At 40.2% G+C, this 25,522-nt stretch overlaps 1 protein-coding gene across 5 annotated transcripts in view; it reads left to right on the top strand.

Moving 5' to 3' along the window:
* The window catches only part of ERC1 (ELKS/RAB6-interacting/CAST family member 1), a 210,856-nt gene extending 186,279 nt beyond the window's left edge, over positions 1-24,577 (top strand). For 4 of the 5 annotated variants that reach the window (XM_066633526.1, XM_066633525.1, XM_066633524.1 and 1 more), the window contains 2 exons: positions 817-1,005; positions 18,589-24,577. In XM_066633526.1, the coding sequence (XP_066489623.1) occupies positions 817-1,005; positions 18,589-18,726 (327 nt within the window). In that variant the 3' untranslated portion in view covers positions 18,727-24,577. Of the gene's footprint in view, positions 1-816; positions 1,006-1,726; positions 1,796-18,588 lie in introns of those variants that run through there. The other variant, XM_066633527.1, reaches the window with a different exon arrangement.
* Positions 24,578-25,522: the final 945 nt, after the last annotated feature.

The raw sequence follows: 25,522 nt of genomic DNA, 5'->3' as shown, positions 1-25,522 counted from the left end.
ACCTTAGTTTCCTGTCATGGAGGTACTATTCCATGCAGTTTCTAATAAGACACTAATTGTAACGTTGGACTATAAACAGGATTCTGCGGTCTTACTAGAGAAAGGAGTTTGACACCACTGATATGTAGCTTTCATCTCCTCTGCTGCACAGATTCTTAATCCATTCAAAGAGTGTTGGAAACATAACAAAGGGGCCAAAACAGATGGTATTTTGCTGACACTGTTGAAAGTAGTACCAGCACCTGTTTCTGTTGATTGAGAGATTATCACACTTTCACGTTCGTTAGAGGGGTACTGTTGGAAAGATACCTTTGGCCTGCTGACAAGCAACAGGTGCTACCGTAGATTTGCCTGCATATGAACATTTTGACAGTTGAAAACTTGCAACTGGCACCCATTCCAAGTACAGAGGCCCTATAGCTGTTTTGCTAGAGGGATTGTTCTTTATTTTTCAATGTTTGATTGGGTCTAATCAACTGAACCCTAACCCTGAATTCTACATTCCCTGCATAGCTCTGTCAAGTCCCCCAAACAGTTCTGAATAATGTTCTAAAGTACGATAACTTTTTATTGAAATGTATTGATATGCTTAAGGGTGCCATTTTTTGTCAAGCAGAACTGTATGCAACTCTTTCATGACTGAGGGTTTGCATATAGTTCTCTTCCTACGCCACATCACAAGTAAATTTTATGAAGAAATATTCTGCTGACTTCTTTCAACTTTCCTTCACTTTTCTATAATGTTCTTAGCTAAGTATCCCGGCTGCTTGTTTTTTGGGCTACAACTGACCTAAGTTTTTTTTTTTTTCCTCCTAGGAAATTCAGCCCCTTTTAGATCTTTATCAGAATCGCAGTAAGTTAAAGTTGTACATTGGACATTTGACAGCCCTATGCCATGACCGAGACCCCCTGATTCTCCGTGGACTCACCCCGCCTGCTTCCTACCACCTGGATGATGACCGTGCAGCTTGGGAGAAGGAGCTGCAGAAGATGACTCTAGATCAGGTCAGAGTCTTCATGTCTTTAGTAAAATTGTCTAATTAAAGTTGTGGAAACCTGGTATAGATTTGTACCTAGTCTATTTTTCCCTCATAAGGCAATACTATTTAAGTATGATTTTCAATTGTCAAAACAATCTTTAAATTATAAATTTGAGAATGTAGACTACAAGTTAGGGGTGGGTAAGTGTTTCAAGAAGGTAAGCATTAGGGGTGGGTAAGCGTTTCAATAATTGCTAGGTAACAAAAGATTTACCTAATCAGGGAAAAAATTGTAACTTAAATTTCTTTTAGCAAGTTACAAACATGAATGTTGATTTTTTTCAAGAATACTTTTTCCCTTTAATTCATTACATTGACGCTTCTGAACAGGTTTGGTAACTTCTCAAAGATATTCTTTACACAAACCTCTCATTATTCTGCCCCTCATTTTGCTTACCAAGACAGCTGGAATAGATTAAGTGCATAGCCAGGAACACAAATGTACTGAAGTACTTTTGATGTACATTTCTACATTGCCATCACATTGGAAGAGATGTATGTAAATAGATGTTGCACTTCGTAGCAAACATTACTCTCTCGCTGCTATAACTCTTTCATATTATAATCCTTGACAGCTTTTCATATCCAAAACCTTGTTTAATTCCTTTACTGAAACTGTGTATCAACTCTCTTCCACCATTACACACGTTGCTCCTAAATATTTTCTTTTCCCCTTCTCTTTTCAGAATTGCTAGGTGTAATAGTCGAATCTATCATCCTCCATCCTTATCAAGTTCCATGGTAGTGTCTAATCCATTTTTGTTTGCTGTCTTTTTGTCTCTACCTCCTGGGTTCTGATTTTCTTCCATCCTTCCTCACTTCTTTTTAAATAGTATGGTTAACATTGAAGCTGTGGTATAAAATGCATTAATCTGGCATTTCCCAAACTGGGTCACAACCCACTGGTGGGTTGCAGTGCTCCCTGCTGTGCAACAAAGCCTTATTGGGAGCTTTCAGAGGCTGTTTCCAGTTCATGCTGGGCCCGTGACCCACTCCTTTGGCTTCTACAGACCTCAGAATGCCTTAAAGAAGCAACTTCCAGTTTGTATCCACAACTTCCAGTTTGCTTCCTTAAGGCATTTTGAGGCTCACAGAGGCTAAAGGAGATGGTCATGGGCATAGCATGTCCCGGAAGCAGCCACCGAAGGCTCCTAGTGGCACAGCAGGGAGCATCGGGTTGTGACCCACCGTGAAGGATGAGGTAGGTCGTAGCGCTAGAAAGTTTGGGAACCATTGTATTAGTCCATAGTACAATTTACTGAAATAAAATGAGTTTGAACCAAAGGCAAATTTGATTTATTTGGTGTCATCATTTAGCTTAAGAATTGGTTTCATTATGTACTCTGTTGCTTGTAAATCTGAGTATGTCAGGTACCAGTAGAAAACTCCTGAATGATTTCTGCACTACAATACATATCTTGTTTCTATAGCCTTCCCCTCCCCATATTGCACACCTTTTCTGGTTTTCATCTGTGATGTTTTTATATTTCTTCTTGCATTTTTAACTTTAAAACAATTGTCTCCTTGTTGTCATTCCCCCAAAAGACAGCATTTTAACAGCTAACTTTTAGGAAGCCAACAGAAGCAAGACTAAAAATTTAAACAAGAAATCTCTGAAGATAAATAGGTCTGCAATATGATCCTAGGCATAGAGAAGATTTCAGATTTGTTCATATGTATTAGAAAAGAGTCCATTTCATCCTCTGGGGGAAACCAAGAGCTGAAAACGTTTTTCTTTTCTAACTTGCACCCACTACTGAGTCACTGTTAAGGTTCAGACACACATAAATTGTAATCTTCTGCCCCTTCCAAGTGGACGCTTAATTAATACTTAACAATAATACTTCTGTTTCTGTATTCTAGGCATTTGGAGTGCCCCAGTTCCTTAAATAAATCCAAAATATCTGCTTTCCAGGGGCATGTGGACAGCAGAGCATGTACACACAGAGGCACGTTAATGCAATAAATAAAAATAGGTATATTATCGAATCACATGGAATTTTCCTTGTTTTATCCCTCATTTCCATGGCCTTAAAGTTTAAATCAGGCTCAATTTCCTTGTTCTTCATCATAATGTCTTGCTTTTGGATTGTTTGGTAGAGTGTGCTGGAGTTGATATAGCGTAGCATCAAAAGGTAGCTTTTGGTTTTCACCAAAGGTGAAATTCAACATGAGGCTCATTCTAAATGTCCCACAAAACCCCGTGTGAGCTAATATATACTGTGACACAGTTTAGGGAAGCAAAACCTGCTGTCTGCTCTAGACATCAATGTTACCCAGGGTAAGGAGCAACTTTGCCCTATCCCATGCCAGGTGTCCACAAGTGTATCTCTTTATGTGCTGTTTTGAGTGACCTTTGGCCATGACTACCTCTCAGCCTAGCCTAACACACAGGGGTTTTGTGAGAGTAAAAGGAGGAGGTGCCATGAACTCCTGAAAGTTCATGAAAAGGAAAGGTGGAAAACAAAATAAAAAGTTGGCTGCTATTTACTCATATGGAAAAAAGTCATCTAGTACTAGCCTGTGCTCAGTGCAGGCAACTACTACAGCATCCCTGGCAAATAGGATATACAATATACAGGCACCTCCAGCCCATGTACAACTCAGCTGTACTAATGATGAGTTTTTTTCAAGTTCTATATTGAGGCCCAGTTTGTGCTCAAGAAGAGGAGAAATTAATGCTTCCTTTCTTCTTTGTAGGCTCTGTGTATTCACACTAATGGAATCTGCACCTGCACAGAATAGTCTCAGAAACTTCTAGAGATTTTTAGCCATGGATCTGGCACTTGTCCCTTCCTCTAGAAAGGTGTATCCCACCACCTAAAGAGGCAGGATGAGCATTTCTTTGTTCAGTTCTTTTCTGTGGCGTGACTTGAGAACTCCTCTAGCTTCTTGACTTGAGAACTACTCTGCAGCAAAACATCTTAGGCCCAAATCCTAACCAACTTTGCAGCACTGGCATAGCTGTGCTAATGGAATTTGTGCTGCATCCTGCAGTTGAGTGGTACTCATGGAGGCCTCCTCAAAGTAAGGAAATGTTTGTTCCTTTACCTCAGGGCTGCATTGCCCTTATGTCAGTGCTGAAAAGTGGGTTAGGATTGCGCCGTTAGTATTAGTTGTGGTTTTTTCTTTCCTTTTCTTCCTCCATCAAGTATTTTCTTCTTTAGACTGTGTTGCTCATTTCATTTTATGGGGTAGTTAGCTTTAGCTGAGTAACTTTCTGCCATCGTGTGGGCCTTATGTCTGAGGTTTCTATGCCTCTGCACATTTCTTTTAAATGCTGCGTTTCTTGTGAAGAAAAATCTTTGGCCACAATTTGTCTCAGTTTGCTTTGGGCAAATCTATAAAGTTGACTCCTGCAAACATTGTCAGCTGTTCGCACAGCTCTCTGCTCCCCATGTCATTCACCATCTATCACTGTCTGAAAGCCATCTTAAATCCCATTTCAGAAGTTTGTGAAGAAACCTTTGGATGCTATCCACAAAGTTCTCAGCATCTCTTAATGTCAAGCTTATGACACCTCACCAAGGCCTAGATGGACCTTCCCTCACTGTTTATCAGGCAATGAACCAGAAAAATCTGTGGCAGTGACGGTGGCCAGGAGGGGTATATTTTCCCCCCTTTTTCGTTGTCCCAGTATGCTGCTATTTAGCACTAAAATGAAATTTACAGTGTCTTTTGGGACTTAGTCTTTCCAGGGTCCACACCAAAATGAGTTTGGGGTTGCTCCATCCTGCTGTCCACACTGGAAATACAAGAAGTGGTTTCCCTTGGGAAGTTTTCATCACTGGTCTCAACCTCTTTCTCAAACTCAAACAGACCTTTATTGGCATATAATACAGATACAACAACACCAACAGCAGATGCGGACCTAAGGTTGTTAATATTAATAGAAAGGCTATATGATGATCAAGGAGGTTCAGAGTATTTACCTCATAAAGATATACTATCAGGTGTTATCTCTTAATTCTTTTTGCCACCATTTGCTGTAAATAAACTACCACCCTCTCAGTTACATTGCTGGACACATCATTCAACAAATGCTGTATTTAAACATCATCAGGATATTCCTTCTTGTCTACTGAAATCGGGTTTAAGTATTTGGCTCTGATATCACCATATATAGGGCATTGCAGTAGCATTTGTTGGAGAGTTTCAATGCAGCCCTGATTACAGGAGCAGCATCTAGCGGCATAAGGCATCCTGCTAAATCTGCCAAACAGGACTTCTGATAGTAAAACATTAAATCTAGCGAGTGAGAAAACACGACATTCCTCAGAACTAGTTAGGAACGAGAAATATGCAGCCATCTTTCCGGGTTTCACCACCACCATCAGATTCAAGGGGGAGCAAACCTTATTTGCCATATAGATTTTTTCTATGTCTAAAAATCTTTGCTTGATCTTCTGGAATGCTTCTATTTGGGATAGTAAGCACAAGGAATCTAAATCTATACCCATGGTTCTGATCTTATGTTCCACAATAGTCAGCCACTTCGGAGCCCTGCTTGCTAGGAGCACTTGATGGGGAAGGCTCTGTGGTTCCAAACAATAATGTACTCAGAGCCAATGCTTAACTGTCCTCAGCCATGCTTTTGTTTCAATTAACATTTGTCCAGTTTCCAGATAGATTGCAGCGTACGGCACACAGTTAGGAAGACCCAATATTTTCCTGAGGAATAAAGCCTGTACTCTCTCCAGTAAATGATTAACAGCTCCGATCCAAATGGGAATGCCAAATAATAATTGGGCAACCACCTTGGCATTAAATATCCTTACTGCTGCAGGGACAAAACAATTGCCCTGGTTATAATAAAAGCGCGTGATAGAATGAGCAGTAAAGTTGGCTAAATTGATTGCTCTGTTACGTTGAGGGGTCCATGCGGTGTTATTCTGGAGATGGATACTCCAGTATCCATCTGGGGATATTGGGAAGCTCTTAACTTGTTCTATTTTTTCCCCCTTAAGTATCCAATTCTGAGAGCGCGATACCATAGTCTTTCGAGACTGAAGGTTGCCAACAGTGTCTGTGACTTCCAAGTTTTAGAGAACACTAAAATTTTTGATTTTTCAAATTCAGTTTCAATTTATTAATAGCCAAATACTCAAGAGTTCAAGAGTTTATTCAGCTCTCGTCTTAGCCCAATGTGGGAGTGAGAAAGCAGCACTGCATCATCTGCATACAAAAGTATTGGTGCACGTGAAGATCCCAATTTGGGGTAATGTTCCTCAATTTGGCTTAAAAAAGGAGCAAGATCGTTTAAGGAAAGAGTAAACAAAGATGGGGCCAGGATACATCCGTGCTTAACACCTATATCTGTTGGTATTTTGTAAGTCAATTCACCAGATGACGTACATCTAATTTGGGAGATTGTTCCAGTATACAAATTCCTTATGAGGCATAATAGCCTTGTGTCAATGTTCATTTTAATTAATTTGTTCCAAAGTAGATTCCTATCAATGGAATCAAAAACCCCTTTAAGGTCCAAGAATGCTGTAAAACCTCTTTCAAAATGTCTCAACCTCTTTCAAAAAAAAACTGTCTTACTGCTAAAAGAGGCAGCATCAGAGCAAACAGCATTCAAGGTTCAGGCATCAATTGTTTGTTTGTTTTTTAATTGTTTTTAGCTTGAGACCACCTTGGCCACTGTTCCTTGTTTTGTCACCAGTCCTGCCCGCACGGCACCCTTTCTTTATCTTTTTGTCACTGCCCCTTTGTCAATACTTGGGCAGCATTTGCCACAGATGCATGAGTCTTCTTCACTGTGCATTCTGGATATATCATCAAATTTGCCAGTGCTCCTCTTCCCTTGGGTTGGGTGTAACGAAGACTTCTCTGATGTTCAATGAGAGCCAAATGCTGCTTGAGAAGGCAATTATTTTCCTGGACGCAGTACTGGGGCATGGCAAAAGGATGTCATTTCAAAGCTAGATGGGGGTGTCTGCCTGTTTTTTACCTCAGAGGTGTCAATGTCATCTTCAACTATTGCTGGTCCCTCATGGTCTCTCTAATAACCATCCTATCTTTCCTCTTGCAGATCAATTGGCTGACACTGATTGATCTGAAAGATGTTTATATCCCTTTTCAGCTCTTGTACCATCAATTTCTTCACTTTGTAATAGGGAACAGTCACTACCCATTCTGAGTACTCAAGTTCAGTTTTCATGATGGTGGTGTTGAGAGTATTTTCAATATGGCAGTCACAGTAGTGTACCTTCATGGGTTCTGAATTGCCATTTTTTCATACATTGGGCATATACTTATAGCGGCACGTCACAGATCAGGTGCATGAAGTTTATCCTCAGTTAACAGGTGTGTGGAAGTGGGGAGGGGACATGATTACAACGTGGGTCAAGACAACCTACTAAGCAAGATACAGTTGTGTCTGTTATGATGCAGAGTGAAGTGCAAACAAGATTCAGAGAAAAGGATAATAGATTAAAATGAGTGTATAACCCACTCTGATTATTCAGAATATATTTTCATTAAACTCAATAGTACAGTGGGATAACTATTACAAAGAAACATGTATGTAGTAGCAGTGGTTTGTGTGTGTTTATTTTTGAAAAAAAGAATTACGAAACGGTTTCGTAATTATGGTAACTCATAGAATATTTTTGAAATTGAAGAAGGACTTCTAATATTGAGGTATTATCTGCTTTAAGTCATGGGAAAGGGGAATATGTTCTGTATATGTAGAAACCCCCACAGGGCCATTCATTCATCATCTTGGAATTGTAATGAATTATGTCAGTTACTTCAAATCCAATAAATGAAATTCTGCCCTGCCCTCAGTGATTTCTTAATGCTTCCCGAGCCCAGAGGGGAAAAAATTAATCCTTTTCGTGATTGCTGCGTGCTTACTGAGCAAAAACCCAAAACTACTGAAGAAAAAATCCACATCAATTTCTCCTTACCAATCAGGTTTTCACCAGAACACCTTCCTCAACAATCACATGGAGAGAGAGGTAATATGGGCCGATGACTTTTCTTTAGTTGGCATGTTTGAAACAGAATCTTTTGAGAGATAGTAGGCATGAACAATATTCTCTGCAGTACAGAGTGCACTGCAGATATCCAGTGCAGTAGATATTGAGAGGAAATTAAGTGGTTCTCCTTCAGCAGTTTATAAGAAACAAAGATGGTGGAAGGCTTTCATACACTGCATGTAAAATGCCAGCACACACCTAACACTGAGCAAATGTAGAGCCCTCTCTAGCATCTGTCAGATATGCAAAGAAGGTAATTAAAACAATGTCTTGATGTAGGTGCAATGTTGACACTAGGATGTATTTATTCATTTCATTTTTCACATATTTATGCCACCCACTTTCCAAGGAGTTCAGAGTGTTGTACATGGTCCCTTCCCTCCTTTTGTGCTCACAACAACCCTGTGAGGTAGGTGACTGGCTCATGGTCACCCAAGAAGCTTCATGGCATAGTGAGGATTTGAACCTGAATCTTCCAGGTCTAAGTCCATTCCAGAACCACTACAAAAAGGCAATGTGAATGGCCTCTGGCACATGAAAGCTTATGCCACAGTACGTTTGTTAGACTTCAGTGTGCCACCATATTTTTGTTGTGTTTCTGGCCCACTCTGTGTATGATGACAATAATTTGTTTGAGAAAGGAAGGTTGCTTTTCATTAGGAGTTGACATGGCTGCAAGTTCCTTCAAAAGTAATTATAATACAGTCATGCATTGCTTAGTGACGTTCTGACCAGCAACAGCCCGCACATGCAATGGCCACCGCTAGTCCCTGTTCACCCCTCCCCCAAGCATTCAAAACCAAGGGAAACCATGCTCCCCTCACTTCCATAGGCTTCTCTGACATCTCAGAGGCTCAGTCTGGCCATTTTGGCTAAAAACACGTGACTTCCAGTTTTGGGAAAACAAAAGTAGCATCTTTTCATTTGAAACAGGCATTCAGAAACTCCAGAGGTGAAGAGAGCATGGCTGCCTCTGCAAGTCTCAGAAAAGCCTCTGGTGGCATGGCTCCCCTTGCCTTCGGAGGCTTCACATAATGTCAAGCCACATCCCTGTCGTTAAGCACTGCACGACTATATACACATATCTACCTTCAAGGAAATGCCTGTGAATAGCAAGACTCTCACACCATCTCTGGATTTCATGAGTCTTCTGTCAAGATAGTTCTGTGCTGCAGTTGCTAATGTTACATATTAATTTGTCCTCAGACACAAGTGCTGCTCCTGAGGATATACTCTGAGTGGTGCAACCCAGAGCAGTGCGTGTTACTGTCTTGAGTTTGCTGCCCATGCATTATAAAAAAACAACAACCCCTTACTGTGTACTTTACATGCTGCTATGAACTTGTAAGTATGGGATTTCTGGTTTCGTTCACTGGAACAAACTCTCACACTATCTCTGCAAATTAAACCAGAATTCTTGAACTTTTGGGTTTCATGGCAGCACACAAAGGAGCATGGTGAGGAAGGGAATGATCTGCATCTCTCTTGAGTGAGTAGGAAGCAGACTAGTGTAGCTTGCATTGGCAGCAGGTTGGAAAGAGGCAGGACTCTCAGGTACACCAAATCCATTGCCCTCTCAGGCATTTCGCAACCGTCATCAGATGTCTGAATGGATGGACTGACACTGGATATATTCTTTATCTTTAAAAATAACATGAGATTCTGTAATATCAAAAATTAAGTGGAAAGCATACTAATCCACCTTATCCCATTTCTTTTCTGCTAAAGATTAATATGTATTTTGTCTGTTCAGTAATTCTTCTGAACGTTTTATCCCACTGTTAGGTAAGTGTTTGCCATCATGGGTATTGAAGAAGTGCAGAGCGTGCACCTTTTTAAATGTATAATAAATAATAAAATATTAAAATGCATCAATACTACTTTCAGTTAATGGAAAGGTCCTCATTTATTAGTTCACATTTTATGGACACCCAAACAGCACACATAAAAATGTGGAGCATTTCATTGAGTACCATCACTCATCTGCATAGCTTAGCTTAACACTGCATTCCTGTGTATTTCTACACAGAAGTAAGTCTTGTGTTCAGTGATGCTCATTCCCAAGAACATGAGTGTAGTATTGCAGCCTACATGAGGAAAAATGACATGCATACAGGCAATTAAACAGAAAACTGTGGCAGTAGCAAGCTGCACGTTTGTAATGGTCTGGACAAATTCCAGAAAGCCAAGCCAGAAGATCTCGTGTAAAGCAGATGCATCAGCAATGCAGGTCAAAAAAACCGACGATCCACCAGAACCCTATACCCCTACATACCATGTAAAAAATTCACTAACATTTTTCTCAGGGAGAAGTAATGTATAAGTGGTAGTGAATTTTTTGCCTGGTCTGTAAAGTCGTAGGATTCTGGTGGATAGTCATTTCTAACAGCAGTTATTTTACAATACCAGAAGGAGGCAATGTTTCTGCTCAGGAGTTAAAATCCCTGCTCCTATTTGCTCAGAACTGAGGTAGACCTGTAAAGTTTCTCTGGTGTGTACACCTTGCTTTGCTTTTATTGTGTATTGGTATTGCGTATGTCAGGGGTGTGAAACATAAGGCCCATGGGCCGAATGCAGTCCCCGGAAGCAATTTCTTCAGCCCCTGTTATAATTAGGCTCTCTTAGCTTGATAATTGGGCTCCACATGTCTTGAAAATATGAATGAGATTTGCACTTTTTCCTGTCATTTGCAGCTGATGAGTTTCTATGTGAGAAATGAGTGCTTATTTCTGGTCATCATCTGCTTTAATGATCTCACTTTATGCTTAATGATGTCACTTCCAGTGCTCAGCAGGCACCATGAATGCTAACTTCAGCCCGCTGTATGAAATGAGTTTGACAGCCCTGGTGTATGTGTATACTGTTCTTTCAAGAGACACTCTAATTTTAGCATGGTATCAGTCAATTACGGGTGGAGCCTGTTTATCTGCAGATCAGGTTCAACACGGGTTCCCCAGGACCCGCGTTGAGCCAGACTTGGCCTCACCTGGAGCTGTGCTCCAGTCACCTTCAGAGGGCTTTCTGAAGCCCTCAGAGTTCATGCACATCCATCTGCGGCCTCTATGGGCTCCAGAATGGCCAAAAAAATGCTACTTCCAGTTTCCAGAGGGAAACCGGAAGTGACGTTTTTAATGCCTTATAAGGCATTAGGAAGCCCGAGCTTCTTAGCCATTCCATGGGCAGATGTGCATGGTCTCTACAGGCTTCGGAAAGCCCTCTGAGGCATCCAGGACTGTCCTTTTGCCTTCAGAAGCTTTAAACAAACACCGGAAACAAATACCTCTACTCAGGCAAGTGTATTCTGTCAGCCTCACCAATTAGGCAGCGTTAGATTCACTTAGGAAGTCATTTTTTTTCCTTCATGGAGTCTGTTTCCATGAGAAAAGTGGTGTCTGACCCTCATTCAGATATACATACATCTGATATTTGGGTATTCGTTGCAATATCATGCAGATGTATTCCCATGATCAAGCACTGTAACATCAGAAACCTTTCTCTCTCTCTCAGTACATCAGTATGCAGTATTTCTAAACTGGAATTGCGAATGCAGCTGCTTCTCAGTAAAATATGGAGTTGCCCTGTTGTCCCTCTTAGGAGAGAACTGTATTTTGGACTATGGCTTGAAAATGTTCCAAGAATCTCCTATGTGTGTATGTGCATACAACTGTGGGTGATGGTTGTGTAATAGACCACTTGGGAAAATTCTGTGGGTGCTGTGCAAGGAGGAACCACATGTAAGACTAGGGGTTTTGTTTGTTTATGTGAGTTAGCATTTTTGGTTTGCTTGAAATTTATATTTCATTGAAATACCTTGTTTTGGTCATCTTTCAGATATCAAGAATTAAAACAGATTTGTTTCCAATTTGTAATGAAACAGAGCGCCATCCTTTTTTTTTAAATGGAGAGAAGTTTTGTTTCCTAGTTCATAATAATGAAAAACACAGTACGGTACATTCATATTTTTTCTGTGCATGCAATGTTTGATAGGTTTTTAACTTAATCAGTTTCAAAAGGCTCTTGGCTTTCAAAAGACGAAAAGGCATCTCAGTGAAGCAGTAGTTTTTTGAGAAAATATATTGTTTTAGCCAGTGCTTTTTTTGTAAATAAAAAGGTGCAGGAACTCACAACTTGTCAATCTTTTATTTATTTATTTATTTATTTTTAAAACATTTTTTATTGGAGAAATAAAATATTTTTTATGTGCTTCCCCCCTAAAGATGAACTTACTTCTGAGTAGACATGCATAGGATTGGGCTGTCAATCTCCACATCCCCTTCCCCCTAGCTACTTTTTCTACACATGGGGAAAAATACTGTACAGGTGCACTTGTAGCGTGTAGTATGTAGTGTGGCACTATTTCGAGGAGAGGAAGCAGTGAATGGATTCTGGAAAATGGCTTACATGAGTTTCATGTAGTAAAATTACTCTAAGCAACTGTGGGAGTAAGAACAAAAAAGGAATTCTTACACGAGAGGGGTCCTTAGGTGCACATAGAAACAGCTATGTTTGCAAACAAGTGATTAAATATGGTTTAATTCAGGTATCAGAATACTCTGTGTCTTTGGGAAGGCGCTTGGCATGCAATTGTATGTTCTCTGCTGCCCTGAGCAGCTGCTGTGCATTGCTGGAGAAGAGCTGCAAACGCTGGCTGGCGGAGGGCATGCTTGTGGGGGAAAGATGAGGAGTATCTCTGGCAAGGCTGGACAGCATGTTGTACATACGTAGAATCCCTTTTCACCTGCCCTTAGCATGTGAAAACGGAGCAGATATATATCTCTGCCAGGATTAAGAGCCCAATCCTAGGTATGTCTACTCTGAAGTAAGTCCCATTCCAGTCAATGGAGCTTATTCCCAGGAAAATGCCTAGGATTGCAGCCTAAGAGCCCAATCCTATGCATGTCTACTCAGAAGTCCACTTTAGTGAATGGGGCTTACTGTGGATAGGATGGCAGCCTCAGGGCCCAATCCTGTGCCTGTCTACTCAGAAGTCAGTCCCACTAGAGGCAGTGGGGCTTCCTCCCAGGAAAGTGTGGAGAGGACTGCAGCCTCAGAGCTCTTTCTCTGCCTGTCTACTCAGGTTGCAAGGCTATGACACTTTCCTGGGGGTAAGCCCCATTGAACACAATGGAACTTACTTCTGAGTAGACCTGCTTGGTCTCTCAGGCTGCAAGGCTATGCACCCTTTCCCAGGAGAAAGCCCCATTGAGCACAATGAGACATACTTCTGAGTAGACACGCCTAGGCTCGTGCTGCAGATTGGCACGTGGCTGCACCAGCCAGCTTCCTTCCCCTCCGCCAAGCCACAGGTGTCCCCTGCGCCCTCCACAGGCTTGTCATAGGCATATCATATCAGGCTCCACAGGCTTCCACAGGCTTGGAAGCTGCGCTGGGAAGCAGAGTGCGGGGGGAGGGGAGGCAGGCTGGGTTCAGGCGAGAGCTTGGAGATGGGGGCAGGAGGGGGTCGTTGTGCGGTCAGGCAGGGGCCAGGCGCCCGCCCACCCTGCACCCCCCAGCACCCACCCAGCAAATGCCTCTATTTTGCTCCCCCCCTCCTGGAATGCCTCCAAAGGGGAGGGGGCCCTGCAAAAAGGTGCCGGAACTCCGTCCCCCCGCGTTCCATTGGAAAAAAAGCCCTGGTTTTAGCACAAGTGCTTATTAAATACTGCAAATGGCAAACATTTTCCTCTTGTGTGAGAACATGAAAATGCCTACAACAACACATAGTCATAATCAACAAAGTATGCCACCTGTTAACATCGACTAAGAGGTTTTTTACTGGGAAGCAGCCCTAGTATTTTCTGTGTTTCTGTGATGTATAAATGCTCCCCCACTTACAAACACATGAGGTTCCAGGAATTTGTTCCAAAGTCATTTTGTTCATAAATACAGTGATGTTCCATCTCTATTGCTGTAGTGACCAGATTCAATCCAGAGACTGTCAGTGCTATCAGATTCACTCCAAATGTTGGCTGTTTCACCCTGGAGCCACTCAGAATGCCCCTGAGCAGCTACCATACTTAGCAGCAATAGCTGCAAACCAGAGGTCAAAGCTGAAAGTGTTTGGAAGTGAAGGGAAGCTTCTGTACTGCATACTGTGCTTCTATCCTGTACTACAGAATAGAAGGTTCTGTACTGTGCTAAATTCACTATTTAACCTTGTTTTGGGATTTAATTAGCTATTTCAAAATGCCAAGAGGATATTGTGATACCAATTCTAGCACTGTGATTAAGGTCACTCTCAAATGTTTGGGTACTCAATTCCTCATTTCTTTTGAGAGTGTCCCTCCCCCAGCTGTGCTCCATTATGTCTCCTGTGTGGAGTACATCTGTTTGTTGTCACCGCTATTCAGTGTGTTTACACTGTTTCCATGATGAGGGAGAAGTAACCTCTTGTTTACTGAGAATACAAGTTCTCCATAGAAATAAAGGTAGGTATGTGGGGTATCTTTTTGAATGTAATCTGTACAGTGGAATAGCCAGCCACTGTGGACCCTGAGGCAAAGCTCCAAATTATCCCAGCATGTCACACCCAGAAATGATGTCATTTTTTTTTTGTAGCAAAATATCTTATTTTTTATTTAATTTTTATTTTTTGCATTTCCATAAAGACATAACACAAACACAAAACACATACATACAAACATTGAGGTTGCAGGATACCATATGTCAATTAATTAATAATTTGTTCTACCAATAATTTCTTATATCTCTTAATATAATAAAAAAACAATTATAAAAAGAAAGAAAAAAATAAAAATACATTTTCATCTCTAAAAACCCTGTTTCATATTCTCTGTACTTCATCATTTCAATCATCATCAGTTATCTCTCCCCTTTTCCCATCATTCTTTATGTTCCTTCTTTCAATAAAATCTTAAACTCTTTTTAATACAGCTTGTTCTAATACAAATTACTACTAAATACTTATCATTCTAATTCATCTAAATCTATTTCATAAAAATTAACATATAAAATACTAGCATATATTTTCTCTTCTCCCAGATCAAATATTAGACAGCTACCAAATCATATCATTATCTTGAATATTAAACAAACCAAAAAAACAATTATGAAAAGGATATATTTTTTCTTTTCTCGAATCAAATATTACACAACTACCAAATCATGTCATTATCTTGAGTAGTAATTCAAATCTTGCATATCATCTCTAAACTTTTCTCTCTTTTCTTTTTCTTCCTTTTCCTAGTAAACGTCATATTAACAATTGCTTAACAATTGCTTCTTGAAAATCCATCCTCTTCTTACTTCTCCCAACAACTCCAGTTTCTGATACATTCTCTCCATCTTTTGACCAATTTCTTTATCAGTCCCTTCAAGATCTATTTTTCATGGTATCTCTTCTCCAATCCAATCCGATAATTTTTGAATTCTTATCTTCCAATTTACCCCATCAGTTAGCAGCTCAAATTGTTGATCATTAGTTTTCTCCAGTGTTACTTCCAGTTCATGCAACTTACATACTTGTTAAAGTTTCCACACTAATTTGTATTTGTAGAATTTGAATCACCTGATTTCTGCTCATCACAAGCAAATTCTCCAGCTGTCTATGGATCAGGATCTGCCATTCCTCTTCTGGGAGTTTCATTTCTCCTTGCAATTTTCTTTTAGTCCACTAGATGTCAATTCTCTTTTACTATAAAGTTCCTCTTATGGTTCTTTTTTTCCTATGGAATTTGAAGAATTTTTTTGGTCTCCATTAATAGACACAACAGAGACTATTCACGAGTTCATATTTCACGAAATCCTGCCACGATGAAGGATCTAAAATAGTCCAAAATCCAAAGTCTAATATAAGGAAATTATATCCAGTGCAGGGTTACACATTTATAAATATATATCAATGAAATCATGCTCCATATAATACCAAGTGCTCAATTATCTTCTCTGCTGTAAAGTAGAGGAGTCCTCCCCCTCTTTCTTCTTTATCTTCCAAAACCTTAAGTTACAGCAGTCCTTTATAGCCAGAATTTGCATAACATAAACAGCACTTACTTAGTTCTTCCAAATCTCTTCTTTCGATCAGATGGTATCTCCACAGAGGTTCAGCAGCTTGTCCTGAAATCGGAAAAGTCCTGAAAGACCAGAAAAGAAAGCTCTCCGGCCTAGCTCTAAACTTTCCAGATACTTTAAAGCTGCCAGGATAACAGTGCCTTTACTAGCACTTGTTACCAGGTCTCTAGACCTGCAGTTTCAAGTGAAAAACAGATAATCTCCAAGAGCTGATCCTGAAGACCGTCCTGTTTCATTCACTACTTAGCTCCTCCCCCTAGTGACATCATTTCTGGGTGTGACATCACAGTTTTTAAAAAACTGAAAGAGCCAGGAGCTCTTATGAGTCGCAGGGAGGCTACAGAAGAGTTCCCAGAGCTTTTAAACTAGGGGTGGGGGCAGTCTGAGTCATGTGGCACGCACTCTAAAGACGTTTCCTTGGGTTCCTTCAGGGATAAAGGTGGATAGAATTGCAGTAAATAAATGGTGCCACTGTAGCAGAACTCCATGACCACAGGGGTGTCCTGACCGCAGTAGGTTTGGGAACCACTGGTTTAGAGGATGTTTGTCAAGAGAATGATGAGACAATGAAGACGAAAGTGGTTCTATATTCCACACAAACTCTTAATGCAAACATTATCACCTATGCAAACCTCTCCCTATATGTTGTATCCTTTCTTGCAATTAAGGCCATACAAGAAGGTTCCCATTCCAAAGATAATTCATTAAACATCTTCAGATAGGGTAAACTAATAATCTTTAAGAATCATGAAATTCTAGTCTCAAATAATATACATTTCATTACATATGACTTTGGAGTTTTCAGTGCTGGTGAGTGTTCTGAAATATTTTGGGAACAGCTAAAATGATGCTCTTATTTACATTTCTGTAGATACAGAAATTGATCCATCACAGTCTATCTAGCCAGTTTTCCCAAAGTGCAGTAAGGGTCAGGAAGCCTGTTCCCAATTCCAAGCTATGATGAGAATTCCATACATGGTGGCTTGTGGAAATGACCAAGGGCAAGAGATGGTAACAGGCCATATGTGGTTATAGGTGCTGACAAGTTCTGAATAGCTATCACAGGAAGAAAAGAAACCACAATTTCTTTAGCAAGCAATGTCACTGTGATTTATATGGCATCTTTATGCTGTAAAGCAGGGGTCTCCAAACTCTGGCCCGGGGGCCAGATGCGGCCTGCAGCAAGCCTTATTCTGGCCCGCAGCCAACCTCTTGTTCCCTGAAAGCCTCTGGCCCACTCAACTGAACATGACCAGAACTGTGCTCTGATTGTGTCTGGAGGGTGTTCTGAGGGCGAGAGAGGTTGAATGAATGAGCCCATTCATTCATTTATTCACACATCTAAGTTCCATCTCTAATTTATTTATTTAAATTTTATATTTAAATTTTTTTTCCGGCCCTCCACACCACACCAGATATTTGATGCGGCCCTCTGGCCAAAAAATTTGGAGACCCCTGCTATAAAGGGTGGGGGCAGTCTGTGCTTGTTGAGTGGTTAACTTCCCAGAAGGTATTTACAAAGCTTACATTTTTGCTATTTTCTGAAACTACTTTTCTGAAGTTATCCTTTAAAAATGGTGACAACAATCTTTAAATTGTACTCCGTTCTAACAAACATCTACTGAAAGGTGCCAAATTACATCTTGAAGCACTTGAGATTTTATGAAATTCAAGATGGCAGCACAAAACTCAGAGCTGTTTTGTAGAACTGTGATGCAGTAGCGGCAGCAAAGGAAAGGCCAGCCTTGTTTAAAAAAACAAAAAACTGTCGAATTTGTACAAGACATAGGTATCAGTCCTAGGTGTTTCATGCTGTGATTAAAATTGCTGTGGGTCTGAGATTACTGATAGAGTTAGATTTGAAAGACCTGAATTCAAGTTCTAACAAAAGCTGTAAACTTGAGGAAAATATCCTGAATGTCAGGACTATTTCACATTACTATGTACTATAGTGTGTCTGAATGCCAGCATAAGCATCTCCTCTCCCTCCCCCCCCCCCCGGGAATACTCATCAGGAAATTGGTGCATGCATTTGGGCATAAAAAACAGGCACTCAAGGCAAGACATTAGACCACACACTCTTAACAGCACAGAGATAAATCTCGGGTTTAGGAGAAGTAATCTGTGAAGTGTTGCTTGGAATGCTTTTTCATACACCACCAATAACTAGGGTCTGGGTTATAGCACAACATCTGAAAAGCAGTTCTTTCAGAAAAAGGACAACTGGCAGGTCAAGTTAAATGTACTATTCCAGCCTCAGTCTTTCCAGATGTGAGAACTCAAGACTGTTTCATGAACCATATTTTTAGATGTGGGTACAACACACGCTTGTAAAATGGTTTATCATTCAGGTATACTTATCTGTTCAGCTGCATCTTGTTGCATACTGGCCTCAGTATAATATGTGAAATGACTTGTTTGTGTGTAAATTTTTTTTTTGTAAAGCAGGACCCAGACTGGGGACCACTCCTAATGTGATATCTTAATATGTCATGTCCTGAATTCTTTGGTTTTATTTTTTCTTGCAGCTTCATGATGAGCTGGTAAAGGGCGAGAGAGACAGCGCAGAGCTACAAGAATTTGCCAATGCCATTCTACAGCAGATAGCTGATCACTGCCCTGACATCCTGGAGCAAGTTGTCAATGCACTTGAGGAGTCATCATGACCAAGATCAGTGCTACTCCTCTGGTAAACAGCATGACCAGGGACCAAGCCTGGTCAGGCCAAGGAATCATGAGACTGGAGAGCAATATCAGAGGGGAGAAAAGGAACCATAACTATTAGTGTGCCCTTTTATGAAAACAGAAAACCAAACCTAAACTGATATCTCAGCTCTTCCAGTCTACAAGTACTGAATCATGCCTTCATTCATCTTCTCGCTGCCTTTCTACATTGGAAAATGCCACCCTGTCACTGTTCCCATTAGCTTGGGCTCAGAATTTCACTGAGTCCAGTAAGCATGGAAATGACAGTATTTCAGACACAACCAGTTCTGGTGGTTCTTGAAGTGGTTCCAAGGAAGTACTTGCCTTTTATTTTGTTTTCCAGATAGTCAACACCTACTTTGGCCTACTTTAATTCATGGGGGAAACCAAGCATGCTTTAATAGTGGCCAACAGTTGGCCAACATCAGTTTAGCTCACTCAAGATTTCCTGCCTATTTGTTAATGTTTTATTCTAAAAGGGGATAGTATGGTAGGAAGACATACTGAAATCCCCTTATTTTCAGTGGTAACTTCAATTACGCAAGAATGGGAAATGTTGTATTTTGTCTGTTCTGTCTATTGTGAGCATCATTTTTGTTTTGAATGGGCTATGAAATGCTGACTACTGTTTTCTTTATCTAACTCCCTTGCCATTCTAGCCAATTTATCTTTGCATTTTTACATGCAGGTGCTCTGTTGGTGCACGGCTCTGCATTTTTCTTATTTCTTGAGGGAGGAGGAGATTTTCATAAGTGTTGCATTCTAAATGTGTTCATGCCTACTCCTACATCTCCCGTAGCATCCTCACAATGTTCAGTGAACCAAGAAAAACTTTTCTATGCATTATCCTGTTAGCAAATTGAAATCTAGGGATCTAAGTATTCTTGTGTTTTGCATATTGTGAAAATACAGTTTTGTTCTGGGCAATGCTAGTTTTTATGCAGAATAACATTTACCAGAACAGAATTCTGGTATCATTAGTTTTCCTCCTTTAAAGAAACTTTCTGCTGTTGCTTTTAATCCGGAAACCTGAAAGAATCTTTTAGAGCAGATAAGAGAAAGGAATTAGGACTTGTAACCTGATGCAGTAAAGGATCCCTTTAAATTACTTTCCTAACTGGTTTGCCTCTGTAATGATTGTCCTAATCGCCATACTTGGTTTTTCCAGCTTAAATGTTTCTTACATGTAAGTGCCCATAGTGTAGTTCCCTTGACCCTACATTCCAAGTCTGTATGTCACTCTGAAAGCCCTCTTCTCCTTTTTGAGAGGCTATAATATATCTTTCATTATGAATCACTTAAGAATCTAGAAAAGAACTTCCTCTGTTTGCCCCCTTCCCCTCATTTTTTCCTTCAAATCTGGCAACTCAAACCCAGTGACATCACTGATTCTAAAGCACAAGAAAGAAATATCTGTAAAATGAAATGAAATTTTTGCAAATGTTTTTATAACATACTATGTCTGCCTTTGATTATGAAAGGTGCAGTGGGGCCATCCAGTGCCAGGTTGCTAGAGATGCTAACCTCTTTCTTTCAGCAGCAGCTATGGGCAGTACCTTGGGAATACTTCAGAAAGAGGGTACAACATAACCTTTGTTTTGAATGGCAAGCAGTGCTTTTGCTTTGGTTTCTCAATAAGAGAGTCACTTTGCTGTATTACCACCTTTATGGCTTCAGAGTTCTGAAATGGTAGTTTCAGAGCTGATGGCAGTAATAGCTTGTGGTTGATCCTTTTAGTCATAAGAGTGTGGTGAGGGACACAACATGACTGTTCTCAAAGTTGAAACTGCATTTACCGGAAGGCATGTAGACAGTGACTGTACATACACTGAGCCATGCCTCATACCAGAGCCACGCCTTTAACCCCATTGTTTGAATCAGCACATTTTGATAGGAGCTGCTGTTTGAAATCTCCCTTCTAGCTGCTGCTGCTTCATCCCTAATTACTCACTGTATGAATTTAATGCTGCCTGTAAAACAATTGCAACCTTCAGGCTTAACATCTTCCCATCGCCACCACTCCCTGGCTATCCCATTAAGTTATATGGTTGGGTCTCTAGCTGCCCTTGTTCTCGGCTGTAAAACAATCCACTCTCTCTGTAGAAGCTATGGAATTTTCCTTATCGACATTTGAAATGACTGCTGCTTGTAAACCTCTTACCAAGATCCTTCTTGATAATTTTTTTTTCTTAAAGCAGGGAGGGGAACTAGCCAGAGATACTCTCTTGTGGCTACTAATTCATCCTCCCTGTGTTTATTGCACTACCCATAAATCACAGTTCTCCATTGTAATATTTCTGGAGCCTTTAACTTAGCTGCCACCATGTGGCTATGCTACTAACATGTTTATTCCCATAATAGTGTGCACTGGGCCCACTGCATTGCTGTCGTGATAAATCCCATTGTTTACACTCTACAACCTTCACAGCATTTGGGGGGGGGGGGAGAGAATTAGATTTGTCAAGCAGAGCCAATTCCCACACTGGCCATTTGGTCTCTCTCATCCAGCCGCCCTTACCTGCTCTTTGAACCTTTCCTTCTCAATCCCCAGATCTGGAATGTGCCTCTTGCAACTGCAGACACCGCTTTCCCATCCCATGAGTTCAGACCTGCCACTCCTAAAGCCTGGTCTAAACCCTCAATAAAGCACTTTGAGGAGAGTGACAGAGCAAGACCCCACTGTGAAGCAGACCTGATCTAACTTCATTACTGATGAACCATTGGCAATAATTTCCTTTGAATAGAAGTCCTGTGTGTCTACATTTCACTAGGAATTGTGGGGCCTTTAACAAAAGGTGGTTGTGCTGTTGAACATAGTCCGCAATGTAGTTGATTGACTTATGGATCTAGTTAACATTGTCTCTATTACAAGATAGTATGAAATACACAGGTCATAAGAGTTTAAGGATCTATGTGGCTGTCTTACTTCCAGCACACTATAGCTCTCATAGACCCTGCCATGTCTGGTGTAAGTCAGATTCACCACCTGCGCCTAGAAAAATACAGCACTGAACAATTGTGCTGGAGAAGTACCATTTTCAGTTCAGTGTCCATGTTTCCTAGAAATCCCAAATGTCAGCCACAACTAAAAGAATGAAGGTTATGGTGAGTAATGGCACATGCTAGTCTAATATCGGGCCTTCATTCCAGCAAATTTGCATCCGGAGGAATATTTTTAACCTATTTTGCAAGATTGCTGTGAATATATGTAATTTTCATTGGGTACTTTTGGACATCTGTTATCATCATCTACCCATTTTTAATAGATAGATCAGAAGCCAGTTCATCCTTAGTCAGACAGAGAGTCCCAATCTGATCATATCAGAATCTGAGCATATCAGAAAAACCGATGGGAGCGATGCAGATGTGCCTCTAATTACATGTTGAATGTTCTGTTGAAGAAATTCCTGTGTCAGGGGTGCTAATAGAACATCATTTACCTCCCATCATGCCACTTTCCTCTTGAGTGCCATGTTATTTTTCATACCAAAAGGTAGTGGGATAAATAATTTTATACTGATATCTGCGTTAGTCCTGCTTTTCATGCCATCACCATACCATAGGTTCTTGCATTGTCCCTGTTGATAGGAAAATAGACTATGCTTCTGTCAAACTGCTTAAGATTAGAAGTAGTCCCTTGGGAGAATTAAGCAACAAGAGAAACGAAAAGCAGAAAGCTCTGAATTTAATAACACTGCCCCAGTGAAGCTAGCGGGGTGGGAAAGCCAGGCATGGGGTTCTTGGGGGCTGCCAGAATTGACAAGACAAATTTGCCTCTTGCCAATCACTATCTTGCAGTGCAGCAGGTGCTGTTTTTATAATAAAATTATTTTCTAACTTTTTCCATTTAAATAGAGGGAGCTATATCCTTCTGAACAAAATGGCTGTCTGCTGATCTTTTTATATAAAAAAAGAAAAAACAAGACCATTTCCAATCTTTTTAGTGTCAAAAACGTAAACATAAGAATACTGACTTTTTTCCAGTGTGTGTGAAGAGTGCTGTAACCCTGTCATCATTGGTATTTCTGACTTTTTCAAGGGTATTTCTTTTTTAAAAATTTTCCTGTTTTTGTTCTCTGCTTGTCAATTATTGTCTGTGTGGTCCTCAGGCTGGGGCAGTTACCAACAGTGTGTGTCTGTTGTCAGATTAAAAAAAAAAGATAGAAGTAGAAATGAAAAAAGTTGTGTTTAAAAAAATATATTAAACATTTAATGTGTCATCCAAAGGAATTCAAAATATGAAAAGGCAAAGTTCTGGACCTCCTCCCAGTTTTATAAGGAAATTTTTTTTTGAAGGCTCAAGATAGCTTGCAAGTGCTTTTGAAAGACCAAGGAAGACCAAACCAGTGTGGCCTCATAGGAATGTTCCTAACTCTGGACCTTAGCCTCCTCCTGACACTGTAATGTACAGGCTACCTTTTTAAGAAATAGAAAGGGACAAAATTATAAACTAGTTTCCACTCTCAGCTACTGTTTTCTGCAGGTGTCCCTGGACTTTAATACTGCAGTTTTAAAATAGGGGGGTACATTGAATCATATTTGCACAGACATTAGCCCCTATTTTGTATGTGTGAACTATTTAGTATTCCTAAATGCACCTCACCTCTCCCAATACCTGTTTACATGCATGTGATTATTCTGTATGTACCCACTTTGAAAATGTTCACCCAGACTCTTAAAAAAAAGGGCTAGCCATTCTTTTCTACAACATTGGGTTGAGAGATTTGAAATCTTTTAAATGGTCTGGCCAGCATAAATCTGCATATTGTAAGTTTTACTATTGCTACTAGGTACATCTTAAATTATTACATGTGAATAAAATTTTTTAAAACATCTAATTTTTGAAATATCTATAATTGTTTCAGTTTCGGCTTACCCATGTTCTAAGTGCTGGACTCTATTTAATTCACTGTCACTTGTCCCATATCAAAACCAAAAGTATTGGAATCATTGCAATCTACCTTCAGTCTCATACTTGGAACTTGCTTGTTAATGTATGATCTGAATGTTAAACCAGACTTTATTGACATTGCCCTTTAATCAGGCTTTCTCCATCCACCTCCACTCAGATAATGGTTCAGGTGGTGTCTGGCTCATTCCTAGCCTTTCTCCTATTAAACCCAGAATTTGCTTACAAAGAGATCACAAGTTCTGTTTCTCTATTAGTCCCCACCCCAACCTGTCTGTGTGAGTTTGTTATGCAGATCCTCAGGACACTAATACTTACCAAATGTTTGCCTCCTGTTTATGTTCTCTGCACAGATAAAATAAGATATATCCAGAAGAACCTATTATAAGCTGCTGTAACATGCTATTCATCTATCCCTGCCGAAACAGTATTGCTGCTTCCCTCTGATTCACTTTATGCTAAAAGCAGAGCACCAGGTTCTGCTTTACCAAATTATTCTTGAAGGCAGCCCAGTGGGCTGTTGAACAGAGTAAAATTTGTGGGTGTCTTCCCCACATATACACACACTACAGATGGGAATCTTTTATCTACTTAGAAAATGATGTGTTGCACTTTAATGGAGGAGGAGACATGCTTTGCTTCTATAGACTGACATACTTTGAGTTCCTTCTGGAATGAGCAGCAGCGGGAGATGATAGATGTCTGTAATGCAAGTGCCCATGCTGCCTTCAACTTATATGTGTTTTATTGATGGAGTCATGTTACTGACAGGATAACGAATTGCAAAGAAATTGTGTTATATATTCAACTTTGCCTTGATAATATAAACACTTTTGTTCAGTTTTTTTCTTTTTTATTCACAAACTAAGTTCATTGGGAAATTATAAAATTATTTAAAAATTGTCCTGTCTGTTCTTTCAAATGCCTTTTAAATTTCTTTCTGTAATGTTTTTCTCCAGAAAGTTTGCAAGATTTCCTGTCTGAAGATGCAAAGTGTCCAAATGAGATTCCTTTACCAGACTTGCTTCCCCCAGATGCAGTTGCTGAAGAGTTTCAGAATTGAATAGGGCATGGTCTTGAAAGTGCATGAGGCAGCAGTCTTGCTGAAGCTAAGCAGATCTGAGTCTGGTCATTGTCTGGAGGATGAGACTCCCTGTAACCCTGTCTTTGCAGCCTTGAGTTCCATTCCAAGAAAAAGAGTGGGATATAAATGTAATAAATAATACCGTTGGTGCCTGATGCACGCAGAAAATGCTACTAGCTTACCATAGAACTCACAGTGGGCCACCCATCTTTTGGCATGGATTGGGCTTCTCTATTCCCTATAACACATTCCTCCACCAATATACCTACAGCAGTTTTTAAAGTGTTTATTTCATTTTACTACAGTGAAGGTTGTGGACATACCTACTTGTATATTCATGTAGGCCTTTTGAAACAGTTCAAGCTTCCCGTGTTCCCACTTCACTCTTGCCCCACAGCAATGTCTTTCACCTCTGATAAATGTCTTGTCTAGTTTTTAATTCATTTTTATTATGTAGCTCACTCCACCCTTCTCCCATATTCAAGGACATTTTTAAAAGTTTTTTTTCAGAATTATAATTGAAAAGTCAAGAAGCTTCTGGTGATCTGATCTAGATAATTTCACAGTTGGCTTGTATGGGACATGAGAAAGGTAATGAGAATAAGAAATTTGAACAAACTGGCATTTCCTTCTACAAACAACTTTTTGCTTCATTTTTAAAACTGCATCTGATATAATTCACAACTGCTGAATTGCCATCAGGATCTTCTGCTGCCAGAAAGTCAAGCGTTAATCCATCCCTATACCCTACACGATGCCTCTT

Source organism: Tiliqua scincoides, chromosome 7 (assembly GCF_035046505.1).
Source record: "Tiliqua scincoides isolate rTilSci1 chromosome 7, rTilSci1.hap2, whole genome shotgun sequence".
Classification (NCBI taxonomy): Eukaryota; Metazoa; Chordata; class Lepidosauria; order Squamata; family Scincidae; genus Tiliqua; species Tiliqua scincoides.
Note: the sequence above shows the minus strand (reverse complement) of the source record. Positions and strands in the feature narration are given on the sequence as shown.